At 35.5% G+C, this 20299-nt stretch overlaps 1 protein-coding gene across 1 annotated transcript in view; it reads left to right on the top strand.

Annotated features, from left to right (window-relative positions):
- Positions 1 to 16628, top strand: part of LOC127841096 (RNA polymerase-associated protein CTR9 homolog) — an 83504-nt gene extending 66876 nt beyond the window's left edge. The window contains exons 18-23 of the mRNA XM_052369658.1: positions 4000 to 4145; positions 4639 to 4710; positions 5494 to 5761; positions 15332 to 15483; positions 15617 to 15808; positions 15945 to 16628. Of these exons, the coding sequence (XP_052225618.1) occupies positions 4000 to 4145; positions 4639 to 4710; positions 5494 to 5761; positions 15332 to 15483; positions 15617 to 15808; positions 15945 to 16347 (1233 nt within the window). The 3' untranslated portion in view covers positions 16348 to 16628. The remainder of the gene's footprint in view (positions 1 to 3999; positions 4146 to 4638; positions 4711 to 5493; positions 5762 to 15331; positions 15484 to 15616; positions 15809 to 15944) is intronic.
- Positions 16629 to 20299: the final 3671 nt, after the last annotated feature.

The raw sequence follows: 20299 nt of genomic DNA, 5'->3' as shown, positions 1-20299 counted from the left end.
GTTTAATTTTCTGAGATCATGATATTATAAATTTGCAAATAATCTGATGAGAATGAAACAAATTACATGTTAAAGGATAATCTACTTGCACAAAATGTTGAATTATTCACTATATATTCTTAAGAAAGTAATCAGGTCATTATTCTTTTTATTTTGTAAATTACAATTTAGCTACATATGAATTAATAATCAATAACACAATACATATTTGCAGTTTTAGATTATGATAATTGTATGCAAATGTATTTATGAATAAGCATAAAATTTGAATCTGACTGAAAAATAACAGTATAAATTAATTGATAACGAGACTTTTAAAGGAGCCCGGACTTTTCCAGTTTATATTTATATTTTACTGAAAACATAGATATGACTTTATTTTACTGAAAACATAGAAATGAATAGACATGGATATGAATAATCTCCTTACTCAATATTGGATTGTAAGGAGTTCACAGTATATAATGTTACTATTCCCTTCTGTTATATGATACAATATGTACAGAAAAGGTATGCAAATGGTAAATATAACCGGTCTAATATTCATAGCAATGACGGTTTGAGAAAATACACCTTCTTTTATATAAGAGTAAAAGTTTAAACAGGCTTCTTTTTATATTCATTAAGGTATTTGCTGTATTTGTTTATTTTTAACGATGCTTAGATTCTTTAGACTTGGCTTGTACCTGTTCTTAATTCTCTGTCATTGTTCTTCATTTTTAGCTTGAATATTATATTTGAAATATATTTAGTAGAGCTATCCTACTCACCCCTGTTTCAGCGTGACCGTCTGCGTTAGCGTCTGCATAAGCGTCTGCGTTAGCGTCTGCGTTAGCGTGCAAATGTTAAAGTTTTCGTACTACCCCAAATATTTTTTTTGTCCCTTGACATATTGCTTTCATATTTTGCATACTTGTTAACCAACATGACCCCAACCTATAAACAATAGCAGACAACTCTATCAAGCATTTTGTCATAATTATGGCCCCGTTTCCACTTACAATATGCAGCAAATGTTAAAGATTGCGTACTACCCCAACTATTTTCAATGTCCCTTGATATATTGCTTTCATATTTTGCATACTTGGGTACCAACATGACCCCAACCTATAAACAAGAGCAGACAACTCTATCAAGCATTTTGTCATAATTATGGCCCCTTTTCCACTTAGAATATGCAGCAAATGTTAAAGTTTGTGTACTACCTCAACTATTTTCAATGTCCCTTGACATATTGCTTTCATATTTTGCATACTTGTTTACCAACATCACCCCAACCTATAAACAAGAGCAGACAACTCTATCAAGCATTTTGTGATAATTATTGTCCCTTTTATACTTAGAATATGCATATTATTGATAAATCTATCTTAAACTTTGCGTACTACCCCAAATATTTCCTATATCCTTTGACATATTGCTTTTATATGTTGCATACTTGTTTACCAACATGACCCCAACCTATAAACAAGAACAGACTACTGTATCAAGCATTTTGACATAATTATGGCCCCTTTTACACTTAGATAATTGAACATTTTGCTTAAATTGCCATAACTGCTTTATTTATGATCACATTTTATTATTACTTTGACAAAAAACACTTACCTGAATACCACAATGGATTCCACCCAAACAATACCCCACGCCCCTACCCAGAATCCCTTCCCCCCTCCCCAACCTCCCCCCCTCCATTTTTTTTCTTTTTAAACATCATCTAATAAAATACCACACCCCACATTAAAGCCCCCTCTCACCCCCCTACCCCCCCCCCCCCAATTTTGTTTGTTTGTTTAAACATCATCTAATAAATTACCCCACCCCACATTAAACCCCCCTCTCACCCCCCCCCCCCCCCCCCCCCCCCAATTTTTTTTTTGTTTCCTTTTTTATTTTTGAAACATCGTCTAATAAATGACCACACCCCACATTATACCCCCTCTCACCCCTCTCACCCCCCCAAAAAAAAAAAGAAAAGTTTTTTTCCTTTTTTTAGTTTGAAAGATCGTCTATATATTATTGAATATGAACAATTTCCCCATGATGGCTTATGTTATACTGTCAAGCACTCAAATAGTCGAGCGCGCTGTTCTCTGACAGCTCTTGTTCTAGTTCTTAGAATAAAAGTTAGTTATTTTCTTTAAAGCTGCTTTGGTTTTCACTTATAGATTAATTCTTTGAGTGTATTCAGGAGTATCTGACTGGACGCCTTTAGTTAATTGAATTACAACCAGTCAGTTGTGTTCTTTAATTAGATTCAATAAATATTTCCATATTACCTAAGTGCTCACAAAGTTACATAACTTGTAACCGTCCCATGACCGGTTCACTTACGTAAGCGAACAAGACCGCACTACCACAGCTGTTTATAGTGAAACATTGTGAATACTTATAGTCACATTTTTAGTTCAATTTGAATGACACTTGCTGATCTTCACAAATGGTGACAATCTTTATGAGCATAATATTTTTTGCTCATTGTGAACTTTTGTGATCACCTTTTGTCCATTTTCTGTCTTCTGTTGTGCGTCATAAATATTTGCCTTGTTAACACTGTAGAGACCACATTTATTGTTGGATCTTCATGAAACTTTGTAAGAAGATTTGTCCCAACATAATCTTGGACGAGTGTAAAAATGTTTCCAGTCTGTTGAAAAACATGGCTGCCAGGGGGCCATTTGTTGTTCATTCTTCATGAAACTTGGTTAGAACATTTGTTCTATTGATATCTTGGGCTGCAAAGAACAGGTCATTTCTTTTTATCTCAGGTGAGCGACTTTGGGCCTTTCAGGCCCTCTTGTTTAGCTCACCTGAGCACAATGTGCTCATGGTGAGCTTTTGTGATTGCCTTTTGTCCGTCTTGCGTTGTGCGGCGTCAACATTTGCCTTATTAACACTCTAGAGGCCACATTTATTTTCCGATCTTCATGAAACTTGCTCAGAAGATTTGTCTTAATGATATGTTGGATGAGTTCAAAATTGGTTACCTTTGCTTGAAAAACATGGCTGCCAAGGAGCGGGGCGGTTTTCCTTATATTGCTATATTTGGCTATAGTAAATTTTTGTTAACACTCTAGAGGCCACATTTATTGTCCAATCTTCATGAAACTTGGTCAGAAGATTCATCCCAATAATATCTTGGACGAGTTAAAAAATGATGCCCTTTGGTTGAAAAACATGAATGCCAGGGGGCGGGGCATTTTTCCTTATATGGCTATAGTAAAACCTTGTTAACACTCTAGAGGTCACATTTATTTTCCGATCATCATGAAACTTGGTCAGAAGATTTTTCCCAATGATATCTTGGATGAGTTCGAAAAAGGTTTTGGTTGCTTTGAAAACATGGCCACCAGGGGCGGGGCAGTTTTGCTTATATGGCTATATATGGCTATAGTAAAACCTTGTTAACACTCTAGAGGCCACATTTATTTCCAATCTTCATGAAATTTGGTCAGAAGATTGGTGTCGATGATATCTTGGATGAGTTCGAAAATAATTATGTTTTCATTTACTGTCCGATCTTCATGAAACTTGGTCAGAAGTTTCATCTCGATAATATCTTGGACGAGTTCAAAAATGATGCCAGTTGGTTGAAAAACATGGCTGCCAGGGGGCGGGGCATTTTTCCTTATATGGCTATAGTAAAACTTGTTAACACTCTAGAGGCCACATTTATTTTCTGATCTTCATGAAACTTGGTCAGAAGATTTGTTCCAATAATATCTTGTTATCTCAGGTGAGCGACTTTGGGCCTTTCAGGCTCTCTTGTTTTACATTTCCTGTCTCTGACAAGCAAAGGGCTCGGGGCTTGTTTTACATTCCCGTGAGAAAAATGTTTTCAGGAAAATATTTGTTGTTAACGCCAGCTAAAAGTATATGTTTCAATATTAAGATCACACAGAACGCTAGTTAAATAAAAAAATTGTTTTAATAAAGCTGGGTTCAACGCTTTTTTCTTCTATATTTCCGTTCCTGGCAGTGTGTAATTTTATTTTACAGGCACGTCATGTTTCGCCCAATGACACTGTTCTCCTGTACAACATTGCGTTGGTCCAGCAGAAATTAGCCACCTCAATTCTCAAGGATGAGAAGAGTAACCTGAAAACTGTTCTGTCAGCTGTCAGGGACTTGGAGCTGGCACACAGGTACGGCGCATTGGAAACCTTGGGCTAACAATAGATAGCTCAATAGTCCTTTGTTAACTCCCAATTACTTTAAGATAAATTACCTTAGATCCATGAAAGCCATTACAGTTTCAATACACAGCTGCAAATGTGATTATGCCATTGTATTATTGTTCTTAACCCTTTCAGTGCGGGAACCGAATTTTAAAGGCCTGTGCAAACAGTTTGGATCCAGATGAGACGCCACAGAACGTGGCGTCTCATCAGGATCCAAACTGTTTACTATTCTGATAGTATTCTTTGAAAAAAATCGAAGAAAATGCTAATTTTAGAAATTCAACAGACGACATTTAAGCAGACGACAAATTTCCCAGCATGCAAAGGGTTAATAAAGAATGATTATGATATCTCTATTTCAAAGCAAGTCTTAGAACAGTCTTACCTAAATTGCTTCTGGTTTGCACAATTTATTTTACTTCAGTGACTATGCGCACTTGTATTTCTTCTCTTGCAGATATTTCTCCTACCTTAGTCACCATGGTGACAGGATGAAGTTCGATCTGGCCCAGGCTGCAACAGAAGCCAGGTATGGTCACTCATCTATGACATGTCATTCTTGAAGGTCGGACTTACTTGGTTGTAGTTCTTGCTTTATCTCAAGTATGTGTGCATGTATTTGCAAGTATCTAATTTAATGAAATGAAAATACGACTGGTTCATCCTAGCCCAAAATTTAGGGAGGAGTGACTTCCCATTTTGCCTCTTATGAGCTACAAGTGACTTTTTCTTTGCAAATTTTAGGAACAAGTTTCATATCAACTATCAACTTAATTGATGAATTAAGGTTATTGTTTTTACGCTGATGGAGTGTTCTTACTATCTTGTCAGAGGCAATCCTTACTTAACATTACATAATAAAAACATTCAAATTATTCTGTTATTGTATATATAGAAACTAGTAAACAATTCTTTATTTCAGCAAAAATATTAATTTCTATTCAGAAATTAATAAGTCTATTTTATTTTAAATGAAATTATCAACACAATTAAAATTACCATTGCTTTAAATTATTGCCATAATGCTTTTTAGTTAATGTGAATATATACATGAAATTTTAATAGACTGATAAATTTCATTTTGGTCTGTGAAGTGTTGGCAGATAGTGAGTCTGAATATGTGACACTTTTAGCTTTCAGAATGTTTGCAAAATGTGCCCCACCCAGGGGTTAAATTCTTCAAAGTAAAAAAATAAAGCTCATCTCAGATAAGTCTAGTATTACAAAGTGGCTTTAGGTATCAATTCAGGCCAAAAACAGCCCTTTAGTCTTGAAAGAGTGCAAATCTGCTAACATGCTTGCTTCTTGCCAGACAATGCTCTGACCTGCTGAGCCAGGCTCAGTACCACGTGGCGCGGGCTCGCAAGATTGATGAGGAGGAGCAGGAGTTGCGCAAGCACCGGGAGGAAGAGCGTGAGGCACTGCGCCAGAAGCACAGTGAGCAGGAGGCGGTGCGACGGCGCCAGAAGGAGGAGAAGGAGAGGATGATGATGGAGAAGAGGCAGATCTACGTGGAAAAGGCCAAGAATATTGTGCTGGAACCAGAGCCAGAGGAGCGCAAGTCCTCCAAGAGTTCAAAGGTGAGACAACTGCAGTTCAAGGAGTTGTTCCAAATTTACATGGTAATAACTATTACATATAATTATTTTGTTTCTTAATACTCTTTTTCAATTGGTTAACTTTTGAAACCAAACTGTCAACACTTGCAACTGTTCTCTTTGGACAAAGTTGATATATTCAATTGTGATTTTTTTGGAAAAAATGTTATGTACTACATTACTGCATTCTTTTTTGGGGCACTTTCTAGCAGATTTTAAGATTACTATATAAAACTCCAGTAATTATTATGTAGTTTAGTAAATAATTTGTGTTAATGTAATTTCAAAATATATATTATAATAAGGATATCAAATAAAGTTGTTTTTATGACCCCTGTAGGTTGGCATATAGCAGTTGAACTTTCCGTCAGTCGGTCTGTCTGTCTGTCAGTCTGTGCGTCAGTCCGAAAAATTTAACATTGGCCATTACTTTTGCAATATTGAAGATAGCAACTTGATATTTGGCATTAATGTGTATCTTATGGAGCTGCACATTTTGAATGGTGATAGGTCAAGGTCATCCTTCAAGGTCAAAGGTCAAGAAAATAAAAAAAAATAAAAAGAATATTTCAAAGCGGCACAGTAGGGAGCATTGTGTTTCTGACAAACACATCTCTTGTTAGCTCATCTATTTTTTGAAAAAAATATGAGCTATTGTCATCACCTTGGCGTCGGCGTCCCGTTTAGTTTTGCGTTTAGGTACACTTTTCTCATAAAATATCAATGCTATTGCATTCAAACTTGGTACACTTACTTACTATCATAAGGGGACTGGGCAGGCAAAGTTAGATAACTCTGGCTTGCATTTTGACAGAATTATGTGTCCTTTTTATACTTTGAAAATTAAAAAATTTTGGTTAAGTTTTGTGTTTAGGTTCATTTTATTCCTTAAGTATCAAAGCTATTTCTTTCATACTTGCAACATTACTAACTATCGTAAGGGGACTGTGCAGGCAAAGTTATGTAACTCTGACTGGCATTTTGACAGAATTATGTGCCCTTTTTATACTTAGAAAATTAAAAATTTGGTTAAGTTTTGTGTTTAGGTCCACTTTTTTCCTAAAGTATCAAAGCTATTTCTTTCATACTTGCAACACTTACTAACTATCGTAAGGGGACTGTGCAGGATAAGTTATGTAACTCTGACTGGCATTTTGACGGAATTATGGGCCCTTTATACTTGAAAATTTGGTTAAGTTTTGTGTTTTGGCCCTTTTTACCCCTAAAGTATCATAGATATTGCTTTCATACTTGGAACACTCGCAAACTATCATAAGGTGACAGTAAAGGACAAGTTGCATTACTCTGGTTGTCATTTTTATGGAATTATGGCCCTTTTTTGACTTAGTAACTTTAAATATATGGTTACATTTTGTGTTTAGATCCACTTTACTTCTTAAGTATCAAGGCTATTGCTTTTAAACTTTAAATACTTGCATGCTATCATGAGGGTACTGTACCTGGCAAGTTGAATTTTACCTTGACCTTTGAATGACCTTGACTCTCAAGGTCAAATAGTTAAATTTTGCTTAAATTGCCATAACTTCTTTATACCCACCCCCCCCCCCCCCCCCCCCCCGAATTCCGCCCTCAACCTCATTATTTAAAAAAAAATAGAAGATCATCTCATAAATGAACAACACACCCTCACACTATACCCCCACCCACCCCAAAATTGTTTTTTATGCCCCCGGTAAGGTGGCATAAAGCAGTTGAACTGTCCGTCAGTATGTCAGTCTGTCTGTCTGTCCGAAAAAAACTTTAACATTGGCCATAACCTTTTCACTTTTTAAGATAGCAACTTGATATTTGGCATGCATGTGTATCTCATGGAGCTGCACATTTTGAGTGGTGAAATTTTAAGGTCAAGGTCATCCTTCAAGGTCAAATGTCAAATTTATGGTGTCTGTCAGTCGGAAAACTTTAATATTGACCATAACTTTTTCAATATTGAAGATAGCAACTTGAAGTTCAATGTCAAGGTCATCCTTCAAGGTCAAGGTCATCCTCCAAGGTCAAAGATCAAAAAAATAATATTTCAAAGCGGCCTCCTCAAAAAGCTTCACATTTTGAGTGGTGGAAGTTCATGGTCATGGTCATCCTTCAAGGTCAAAGGTAAAAAATAATAATAAAATAATAATTTCAAAGCGGTGAAATATGGGGCATTGTGTTTCTGACAAACACATCTGTTGGTTTTTTCAAACATGGTTAAAAAACACAAATATTTATTTTTATTATTTTATTTTTGAAATACCGTCCAACCATCCCACCCACACCCGCACACTATACACCCCTCTCCACTCCACCCCTCCCTCCTTTGTGATTGAAATTGAGATAGGTCCCTTCACCTTTAAAAAGAAAAATAGATGAGCAGTCTGCACCCGCAAGGCAGTGCTCTTGTTCATTATGTGTATTTATGAGTTTTGAAAGCAACTATAGGTAACAATCTTAAATTTTCAAATTTAAATGGAATATATAAAATATGAAGATTTCACATGATTTTTAGCTCACCTGAGCACAACGTGCTCATGGTGAGCTTTTGTGATCGCCTTTTGTGCGTCGTCCGTCGTGCGTCGTCAACATTTTGCCTTGTGAACACTCGAGAGGCCACATTTATTGTCTGATTTTCCTGAAACTTGGTCAGAATATTTGTCCCATTGATACCTCGACTGAGTTAGAAACTGGGTCATGCTGGGTCAAAAACTAGGTCACTAGGTCAAAAAAAAGAAAAACCTTGTGAACACTGTAGAAGTCACATTTGATGCCCAATCTTCATGTAACTTTGTCAAAATGTTTGTCTTAATGATATGTTGGTTGAGTTCAAAAATGGTTCCAGTCCGTTGAAAAACATTGCCGCCAGGGGGCGGGGCAGTATTCCTAATATGGCTATAGAGAAACCTTGTGGACACTTTAGAAGTCCCATTTTTTGCCCAATCATCATGAAACTTGGTCAAAACACTGGTTTCATTGATATCTCGGACGAGTTCGAAAATGGTCAAGATCGTGAAAAAACATGGCCGCCAGGTGGCGGGGCAGTTTTCTCTCTCTATATATATAGTAAAAACATGTGAACCCTCTAGAAGTCACATTTTTGGTCCAATGTTCATGAAATTTGGTCAGAACATGTTTTTTCTGGATATGACGGTTGAGTTCAAAAATGGTTTGGATCGGTAAAAAAGCATGGCCGCTTGGGTGGGGGGGGGGGTCATTTTCCTTATATTTATATAGTAAAGCAGCTTGTGAACACTCTAGTTTAGCATGTCAAGGGAAGTAACTGCAAAATGGCTTTTGAAAAATTATGTTGAATTGACAGAGTTGTCTCCCTTTTTAAAATATTTTTTTTTAAGCACAAGAAGATTAATTTAAGTGGAATTAATTATAAATGATAGTTTTACATTCTGGAAGATAGCAAACTTTCGAATATGTTTTTTATTGTTTGATGATTCTGTACAATATGGCATTCTTTTGTCAAACGATTAAAGCGAGACTATACGATTTTTATATGTGTTAAATTGTAATATATTGATAAATACATGTTACAATAACACAAAATAGGCAAGACATTGAAGATGAATTTCATAAAATTTCTGCAAAGACGAATTAGAGCCCTGAGCCGATGGTGACGAAGATATTTCGTGCATATTTTCCTACAATAACCGAAGAATTCGTCTGTTTATTAGGATCGTAGTAAGTGTTTTTGTGTCGTATGAAAAGACATCGCTGCAGAAATTTAAAAACAACCATTCAACTAAATTAAGATTGACATCGTACATGCATGATATACATTCTGGCATATACGACTTTACAGACATTTTTGATTTCAGAATTAAATATCTGGCTTATTTTGCATTTTTCGACCCATGTTCTTCTCAAATTTTATTTTAAATAATATTGAAATGTAGAGCTATGACCTTGTTAACACTCTAGAGGTCACATTTATTTTCTGATTATCATGAAACTTGGTCAGAAAATTTTTCCCAAAGATATATTGGATAAGTTCGAAAATGGTTTTGGTTGCTTTAAAAACATGGTCACAAGGGGCGGGGCATTTTTCTGAAGATTTGTCCCAATGATATCTTGGATGAGTTGCAAAATAGTTTTTGTTGCTTTAAAAACATGGCCACCAGGGGCGGGGCATTTTTTCTTATATGGCTATATATGGCTTGTGTAAAACCTTGTTAACACTCTAGAGGCCAGATTTATTGCCCAATCTTCATTAAATTTGGTCAGAAGATTGGTTTCAATGATATCTTGGATGAGTTTGAAAATAATTATGTTTGCTTGAAAAACATGACTTCCAAGGGGCGGGACATTTTCCTTATATGGCTATAGTAAAATCTTGTTAACACTCTAGTCCATGATTTATGAAGGATCCAATCTGTTCATTCTGCAAGTACTGGATCGCTATGGGTCGGTACGGGTTTTAGAATGTAAGGAAGGCAACTGCTACTAATCTGCCGCCAATTTGTCTACTTCAGTTTTTGTTTACGCATTATGCCATTTCGGTGCTGACATGTTGAAATATGCCAATGAATAAGTGCATTTTTCAGAAAGGGTGGCTTTTGAAGTACCCTTGGGTTGTTGACAACGCCCATTCTAAAGTCAAAGCATCTGGTAAAGTATGCAGAACAGATATAGAAATCGCTAGTTTGAGGGAATCGGCCACCAGAAGAGTGAACATTAAGAATATATATTCAATACAAATAACAAGTTTTGTTTTGGTATTTGTAATGCCTTTGGTCAATTACTATATCATAAGGAAATATCTTACTTTTGAATAAACAGTTGTTACTGTAGCAGGGAAGTGCAGACTGTTGTGCAGGCATTGAAGAATCCACTCGACCGCTCGCATATGCGAGTGAAGTTGACGGTCGAGCGAGAAAAGTTTGTTAAATATTCGACCGACCGGGCGAGTGCTGTTTTTCAAGTTTAGAAATAAAAATTCAGCTCCAGAACTCCTGCCACATCGAACCAAATTGCAAACAATTTTTTGAACAAACAAAAAATAGGTTTAGTACACAAAGAAACTGCACTTTCGTTTTGACAATGAAAAATGACGTTACGGGCACAGTAAAAATAATTTTCGAAATTGGCTGCGCTCTTTTCGTAGGTGTCAGTGCTCTTAGTTAGTCGATTAAAAGTGAAAAAAAGAGTAAAATATATTGGTCATTCTGTGAAGAATAAGATTTCATTTTTAGATGGTCGCCTAGCGACCATCTAATTTGGTTAGTAAAAAATTCAGGTCGATACAGCTTAGCTACTAGGAGCCCAATACCCGCTTACTATGTGTATCCGCGCAAGAAAGAGTTGTATAATTTATGCAAGAGGTTTAAGTTCTCCAATTATATTCATTCACAAATGGAAACATGATATTAATATCGTGTTCAATGCAACAGTTTCGAACGGTGCTTTTATAGAAAAGAATCAATAAACAATGTTCTAATTGTACGTGTCGCGGAGGAGATTGTTTATGAATGAATAAAATAGTCCACTTTCTGCAGCGTCTTCATGACGTAGTATTTTTGCTCAGTCCATTCATAATATGAGGCTATTGATAGATGCGCCTTTCGATAAACAAAGGAAAGTCCACGGGCGATAACAACGCAATAGGTTACGCTCTCACATATACCTCAATGACGTAGTACAGGTCGTAAATTGAGGCTATTAATAGATTCAGGAAAAAGTTAACGCTTATTTATATTCTCAATTTATAAAACGTTGAACATAAGTTCAACAATAACTTCAGCGATACAATAGACAAAAACAAAAAAAATGTTTCATAATCGCTATAACAAACAATTTATAAAAATAATACGAATGACCTGTTTCGTAACCTCGTTCATGCTACTACAGCGGGTATTTCTGGAAAATGTTCTTTGGTTCTCAACAGATAGCGGCGATCTTGTATTTACAGGTGCTAGCAACGCAATAGTAGTAGGTTAGTAGAAGGTTTAGCTTTGTTTATATTCACAGTTCTCTATACATAGACAGTTGATTATGAGTTCATCAATTACTACAGGCATACTATAGGCAACCTCGGAAATGCTTTATAATCGCTAAAAACGATAACAACTAAATATATTATATGAAATATATTTATAACAATAAATATCTTTTAAAAATGTAGTCGGCGTATACGCTGACTTTGAAATAAAGTTTGCAATTTACTTTTCTAAATAAATAAATACAATTAAAATAAAGTTAAACTATTGTGTTGTGTTTTTCACTTGTACATTGCATATTCACCGCATGAAATGTGTGTTAGCATTGTCAAACCACACATTACTGTGAGTAGATAAAAAATATACTAAGGGAGAGCACTTCATATATGTCCTCATATGCCTTGTTATGAGTATCTTTCTTCACTATCGAAATATATCGTATGTTGATATTTGATTTAAACTTAGTTTTCTTTCGACACATTTAAATCACACGTCAATAGCGCCGTCATGGGAAAATGGGTCTTATGCGTTTCGGCAAGCGTTTGTTAAACCCAACATGTGCTTTTGCGCAGTCAGGCCATAGGCGATGCTGTTCGCTATAAAATCACTCAATATGTTATGTTTCTTTTTACCAGAAGGAGAGATAGCTGAGTGGGCTATTTATATGATGGGCGCATATGGAATAAGACCCATTTTCGCATGACGAGGGTCATTACAAATCTAATTGCGAATTAAAAATGCCACATTTAAGAACAATGCGTTTTGATTCAAAACTGTAAATACTGGCAGCCTATCCATACATTAAGGAATGATTTCCAGAAGTGCTGACCAAGTACGGCAAACATTTTGGTATGTTAATTTAACGATTTTCTCTTATCGTGACACTATACTATTTCACTAATGATTGTGTTCTCATCTTGGAGGAGGAAGTGAATTTCTGCGAGATGGATTGTAACGCGTAATTGTAACAGGGCCACAATTTGTGTCGTTTGAGCATACAGAGAGTAGTCCGGAATTCATTACACTGAACAGTGCTACATCCTTTGAATTGAGCACATACGCAGTGATGTAGCAAAAATTCAGAGGTTGTATCTCGAATCAGCTTTTTAAATATTTTAAAATATTCATGCGTGTATGTTGGCGTTATGTAAAGGTCACTAAGATGCAAACTGAGTAAAACAGCTATGCCTAAAAGCGCATTAGTGCTCTATACCTATGTTTATGTCAGCGTTGTTGACACTGTGTGAACTGCTCGGGTAACAAGTAAAGCATTAACAGCGATGTTTATATACTTTTATTCCTCCATATACAAGATACGAAGATTATCGTATATTTTGAATTTGTATATGGTGTCAAAAATCAAAAGTTTTGTACACGGAACTTTCATTATGAAGTTATATTCTTGGTGAGATAGTTATTTGATATTAGAAAAAATATTCCTTTAATATGATGGTGACTGCAAATTTTCTTTATATTAAGTTCTCATTACCATTTTCATCATACTTTCTATGCTTTCAGAACGTCCAAAAAGCATGTTGTTTTTATTTTGTCTAAGTTATTTTTTTCTTTTATGAAATAAAAAGGATGATAAAAAGTGCACACAAAACTCGACCCGTGCGCTATGACACACACTTTATAAAGTTGAATGGGGTGTGTTCATTTCAAACTTGCGATTAATTTTCAAAAATGAATTGCATGTTAAATTATGCAATAGCTAACATCTTCAGAGCCTTCAGCGCTTTGATAATGTAAATATCAATAAAAAAATACATAACTGGTTAATTATAATACTTCTTATATTTAATTAAAATAAACAGAAACAATAATTATTAATAAACAGAATAATTTGTGATCAGAAGCCTTAGCCAAAATTTACCATATTGTAACCATTTGTCAATCAATAGTTAAAGTTTGTCTGAAGTATTAAAACTCAGCATTTAAAATATCTGCAAGGGGGTGGAGACACGGAACAGAAAGAAAAGTCATCAAAACGAGCATCAGAAGTTTTTTGAGAAAAGGAAAAAATTGCAGAAAATATAAGGAAAGCAAATTAAATCCATCAGATAATGTAGTTAATTAGTTAAATACCCCCACTTTTCAAAGCATGGGGGTAAATGGTCAAATTTTGCCTTGCTTGAAGGGTAAGTTGCTAATCGAATACAGGGTACAGACACACTACTTCAATCATGTTAAACACAATAAACCATTAACTATGTGTACTCCAAACATTATCAGCCTTGTCTTGTTGGCAGATTTTACATTTAAGACGAACTTCGTCCTTATCGTCCACCACCGTGAGCCACGGAAAACTTTTTTGCCAACTTTCAACAGTTGTTTTATTAGCGTTTAAGTGTATCCTTTTTGATTTGAAAACAGGGGAAATGAAATCATACAGTATTGACAGTACAATGTTTTAACTTGATACAACCTTTGCTGTATAAAAAGAATCAGTTTTACTTTGAGAAGTAATTAGTTTTGGCCAATTTGGTCAGAATATTGGTCTCAATGATATCTTGGATGAGTTCGAAAATAATTAATGTTTGCTTGAAAAACATGGCTTCCAAGGGGCGGGGCATTTTTCCTTATATGGCTATAGTAAAATCTTGTTAACACTCTAGAGGCCACATTTACTGTCCGATCTTAATGAACTTGGTCAGAAGATTCATCCAGATAATATCTTGGAAGTGTTAAAAAAATGATGCCAGTTGGTTGAAAAACATGGCTGCCAGGGGGCGGGGCATTTTTCTTATATGGCTATAGTAAAACCTTGTTAACATTCTAGAGGTTTATTTTCTGATCTTCATAAAACTTGGTCAGAAGATTTGTCCCAATACTATCTTGATATCTCAGGTGAGCGACTTTGGACCTTTCAGGCCCTCTTGTTTTAAATTTACAAATACATTTAAACATACAATGAATATTGATAAATGAACGTGAATACATTAAAGATAAAAAAAATGTTTTTTTATGAAAAAGCGTAATGTGGTTCTGTGCACTTGTTTCTTTTTACAACTTTTTATATTGTACAACATGCCGCGGTGAGTGGTATTTGGCGCTTCAGAGTTTTGTTTGCTATTATATAGAAAATACATAGTTGGTGCCCAGATGGATAAAGTCAATCGAGTGAGGTAAGAAAAAAAAAATTAGGGGGAGCTTTACCAACCAGTTATTCGATTTATACAGCTTAATGCCATTGACAAATTTTATAAAAGACTAATTATAAATTGACATAACAATAAAATTATTCTTGTCAAGCCTCCTACATGTACACAGCATTCATGACGACCGAATAACTACCAATTGTGTTGCGTTAAAAATAATTCCACTTTAAACTGTTCCTTTTAATACCTTCCTTTTGAAAATATAAGAAGAAATTAAAAAAAGAATCCAAAATGTGATAATTGGTCTACAATTACGATAGCAGCCGATATTGGTAAAATACTACACCCTTGAGGAGTGTATTGGAAAGGTTGGAATACACTACTTCCTGTTGACTGGAGATAGGAAAATTTATTGGACCCTGCTTTATTAGGTCAATGTTTGCTACAGAGGCAGGATAAATACTTATTGTTCGTTTTTAGCCTGTACATTTTGCGCTTGTTACTTACAGAAACGGCGTGATGACGGGGAAATTCTCTCAGAAGGTAGCGAGGATGAAAGACCGCAGAAGAAAAAATCTCGTGGCAAGAAGGACAAGGGTGATAGTGACTCGGACACAGGGGCCAGTGATGATGGGGAACCCAAGAAGTCAAGGAAACGAAAGTTAGATGATAACTTAATTAGATAAATTACAAACAATTATTGCATGATAACTTAAATTGAGTTGTTTTCTTTTGTTAATTTACAATATAGTTCTGATAATAATACATTCCATTATTAAACTTAATAATTGTAGAGAAAAAGGAGAGAAAGGTGAAAAGAAAAGGAAGAGAAAGGAACCCAAAGATAAAAAGAATAAGAAGAAGGGTACAGAAGATGAAGATGGTCTTACTGCCAAGCAACGTCGTAAGATTGTTTCCAAGGCGATGATCTCGTCCAGTGAAGGCTCGGAATCGGAGGATGAGAAACTGAAGATTGATGTGGGAGGGTAAGTCTTTGATTCATGTTCACACAACCACATGTTTTGATTTTGTCATGTAAAATAGTCTGCAAATCTAATGATTTAATCCACTCATTAGAGTTGAGACCTCTCAGGTGTTCTCAACCAGTTTTTCTTACTTCAGTGATAGTGGCAGTGATGACGGTGGAAATGTTGGCAAAAGACGCAGGATATTGTCTTCTGATAGTGACAGTGATGGTGGATCAGTCCACAGGTCAAGGTCGAGGTCACAGAGTGGAAGTAGGTCAGGGTCAGCCAGCAGATCAAGAAGTAGGTCAGCAAGTGGAAGTAGGTCAAGGTCTCGGAGCAGGTCGCGTTCAGGATCGGCTAGATCAAGGTCAGCGTCACGGTCAAGGTCAAGGTCAAAATCTGGCAGCAAGTCAAGGTCTGCCTCTAGGTCAGGATCAGGTAGTCCAGCTGGCTCAGCCAGGTCAGGAAGTCCAGGTTCAAGGTCGCCAAGTGTCAATAGATCAAGGTCACAAAGTCCTGCACAGGCAGCCTCTCCTGGGTCCCCTCCTGGAGAGTAAAATATGTCTTTGTTTGTGTCTGTCTTGGTTATAATGATGTTTTGGGTTAACTTCTGTTAACAAGGATTGAAATAATTATCTCAATCACAGTGTGTGACATATATGAAATGTAGAAACATGTTAAACTAATGTTGGAGATATTAGGGCTGAATTACTTAACAATTAGGCATGACATTTAAATTTGCCATTTATTTTGTTTGCAGATCTGCTTAATAATTATGATAAGTAACTCACATTTGGTGTTGAATTATGTAACAATGTAATAGATTCTTGAAACCCGATTATTGATTTTTTTTTTACAAAAATGGGATTTTTTTTTGTACCTGCAAGTATGGAAGGTATTCAAATGAATTTAATATAATAATAGACGACTTTAAGAGAAAATGGAACATCTGTGGTTAAGAACAATATGTGTCTTCTATATATACAGAGTTGTATCTCTTAGTTATTATGCCCCCTTCGAAGAAGAGGGGGTATGTTTTTTTCATTTGTTAAGCTTAAATTTATAAGTATTGAAAGAAATTAAATACAAGTTTATGATAGAAAATTTAGAGGAAGTGCAATGGATACACGGGCCAAATTTCGTTCTATAGAATGTTTGGAATTATTGCTTTGTGCATAACATAATTACATACTGTATGGTGTTAGTCCAAAACATGACTTCGATTTATATTGAAAGGACTTGAAAGATTCTTCAATGTTGATAAAGAGCTTCAAGATGACTTGCAGAGTAAAAGTGTCATAAAGCATAAAGCATTCTTTAATACTGACAGAGTTTTTGACAAATGTAACACAAAAATTTGTTCTTTAATAAATACTGGTATGTAAAACGTGTTAGTTTTCACCAAATTTAAAGGTCTAGACAGCACTTTTCTGTCAGAATTATGTCCTGGGCATTATGCAACAATCATGAGTTGTTCGCATGGTTTCTTACCAGAATGTCTGCAGTATGTGTTTGATATAGATCAATTTTATGGTAATGCAGAAGCGCTTCCACAACACTTAAAAGTTACATTGCTGCAAGCAAATGATTAGTTGTTCGAAAGAATCGGCCCTGAAAAATTGGAGCAAGTGAGCCCAATGAAAAAACAACCACATTTTTATTCAATGTTCGGCATTAAGACAATAACATGTTACTGTCCTATCGTGTAATATATCACATGAGGCTATGAATAAAAGAACAGCGAGCAACTGGAGAAAAAAAAAACAAAAACATCTCTATCCATTATTTTAAAACAATGCATGTAAGTGGAACCATTGCCAGGAGCAAGTTAAAAAACGAAATATATCATGTTTAATTGCTACCTTGTGTTTGTCTTGCCTTGTTTTGAAAAGTCATGGAGAAATTTAACATATAATGAAATGTGTATTTCCAAAAGAAAAATGTTCTTAGTTCATATTATTGTAGGTTTGTGGGTGTTTTACTCTGCATTGGATCTTCAAATATTATTGGTTTTCAGTAACTTGTTTGTTTGGTGGAACGTTAAACCATAAGAAGACGTTTTCAAAAAATGCCGCGATTTAAATGATATGAACATGTCTTTCCAACTAGCCTCGTATATCTTTCCACGTGTACTCTATCGGATATCTTTGCTTAACATTCTACTCCAAAGTGTTCGATCGACATCGACTTACGGGATCGAATTAACGTCAAGGATTCATACTTATACGCAACCTGGAATTAGTATGTGTTTTAACACTAATATTAAGTTTTTGGCTATCGCGTGGACCTAACAGAATGTCACACATCAGCTTCAGGCGAAGTTCAAGGATTTAAAATATTCATTAAATATACGAAATGTTTTAGTTTATAGTCCAATCATTTGATAATTTAACAAAATATAAGTTGCTGTAATGTTTTACCTGTAAGCGAATAATGTTTTAATATCATAAAAACATACCTGCTATCCCTAGCTATACCTTTTCAAGGTGGGTTAGCTACTCCAGAAATCTTCAAGTGCCGGAATTCGGCCACCTCCTACTGAAAACAGATCAGGTTAAACATAGTATAATGTAACCTTACCGGAAATCAAGAACCGCAACTCATCTTGCTTTTCAAATTAATTATGAAAATATAAAACGATGAGCGAGGTTGGGAGGTGGGAGTTACCGATAGCGGGTAAGTATTGAAAGTAACATTGCTACTCAAAATCAGCGAAAATTTCGTACAATTGTTCGTAAAATAAACTTAACCAATTAAAAATCAGTGTTCCTTACGGCAATTGCCGAAATTTCAACGCCTGATGTGGTCTGGTAAAATAGATGTTTGTAGATACAAAATGCTCGTTTTTAGATGGTCGCTAAAGCAACCGTCTAAAGTGCTTAGTGTGAAATTCAGATCGATACGGCCTAGGTATGATTAACCCAATACCCGCTTACTATGCGTATCCGCGCGAGAAAGAGTTGTATAATTTATGCAAGAGGTTTGAGTTCTCCAATTATGTGTATTCACAAATGGAAACATTATATTAATATCGTGTTACATTCAATATTTTCGAACGGTGTTTTATAGAAAAGAATCAATTAACAATGATCGTATTGTTCGTGTCGCGGAGGAGATTGTGTATGAATGATTAAAATAGTCCACTTTCTGCTGCGTGTGCGTGACGTAGTATTTTCGCTCAGCTCATTCATAAATCTGAGGCTGGCGATAAACAAAGGGGAGTCCGTGTGAAAATAACGCAATAGTATAAGGTTACGCTTGTTTATATTCACAGGTCTCAATTAATAATACGTTGACCACGAGTTCAACAATTATTACAGGGATAAGATAAACAACATAAAAAAATGTTTCATTATCGCTGAAAATGTTAACAAGAAATATCTTTAAAAAAGATATACGGCGTTGATTGTGGTCGATGTTTATGAACGATCAAAAGTTATCTCTATGAGATAAAAAGTAGCGGATGCCTTTTTTCTGCGCAGTTCTTAGCTACATCACAAGCAAATCAATTACGGGGTGTTGCGCCAGATTTCGTGGCTTATTTTGCTTTATGTGATATTATTACTCAGATATCTATATTTACGGAATAGAAAAACACAAGAAACATGAAAATAAACGAGTGCATATAGGTCAGCCGGCAATACTCGAATCTTATTTAATTGCATAATTATAGTATAGTGAATTATTGTGCTCATGCTTAATAAACTGGTCTAAATGGATAAATAGTTCTAATTAATTTTATCAAAATTGGTCCTTATCATGCAAATGTTGAAAACATATTAAAAATCGATGATTGACATACCACAATAATATCGCCGAATATCTTTATTTAATATCTTTCTGATCAAAACAGACTTCAAGTGCACAAAGTTTACGAGACGGCGTTTATATAAAGATTTCTGCAACTGACCGCAAACTGACCTTGATACCTTGCGGATTGGAATGCGATGCATTAAAGTTCGGTAACAATTCTGCTGCTGAAACGACGGCTTGTTTACGCCAACTGTACACGACCAAGGCAACAGCTGTGCCTAAAATATTGATATATCGACAAAGCGACTAAACGAACTATTTACTCCATCAGACAAATATAGCATAGATTCCATTTTTTTCCTTCAATGAAAAGATCTCAACCCCTTCTGCGAACTCCGGTGATGAACTGTATATAAACTCTGACTTTCACACACTGGCCGCGAATTGACCCGAAACCTCGCGGGTTGAAATGCAATGCAAGTAAGTAAGTACTAAGTATGAGTATATAGCCTTTAGTATAAACGCTTTTGCGCTGGTAATTCTCTGAAAATAAAAGGTGAACGCACAAACTGTATTTATGTCGAAAATTGATTGTAAAACTGTTCTATCTATTGAGCCTTTTCATTAGAGATAAAATTGTTTCATGCAGTAAAACAGTGTAACAAAGACGCGGATATATTTCCAATGTTCTGGTGTTATACTCAAATCAGCCAATGGAATAAATGAAGTATATTCATTCGTACCTAGCCGCGGGAA

Source organism: Dreissena polymorpha, chromosome 1, assembly GCF_020536995.1.
Source record: "Dreissena polymorpha isolate Duluth1 chromosome 1, UMN_Dpol_1.0, whole genome shotgun sequence".
Taxonomy (NCBI): Eukaryota; Metazoa; Mollusca; class Bivalvia; order Myida; family Dreissenidae; genus Dreissena; species Dreissena polymorpha.
Note: the sequence above shows the minus strand (reverse complement) of the source record. Positions and strands in the feature narration are given on the sequence as shown.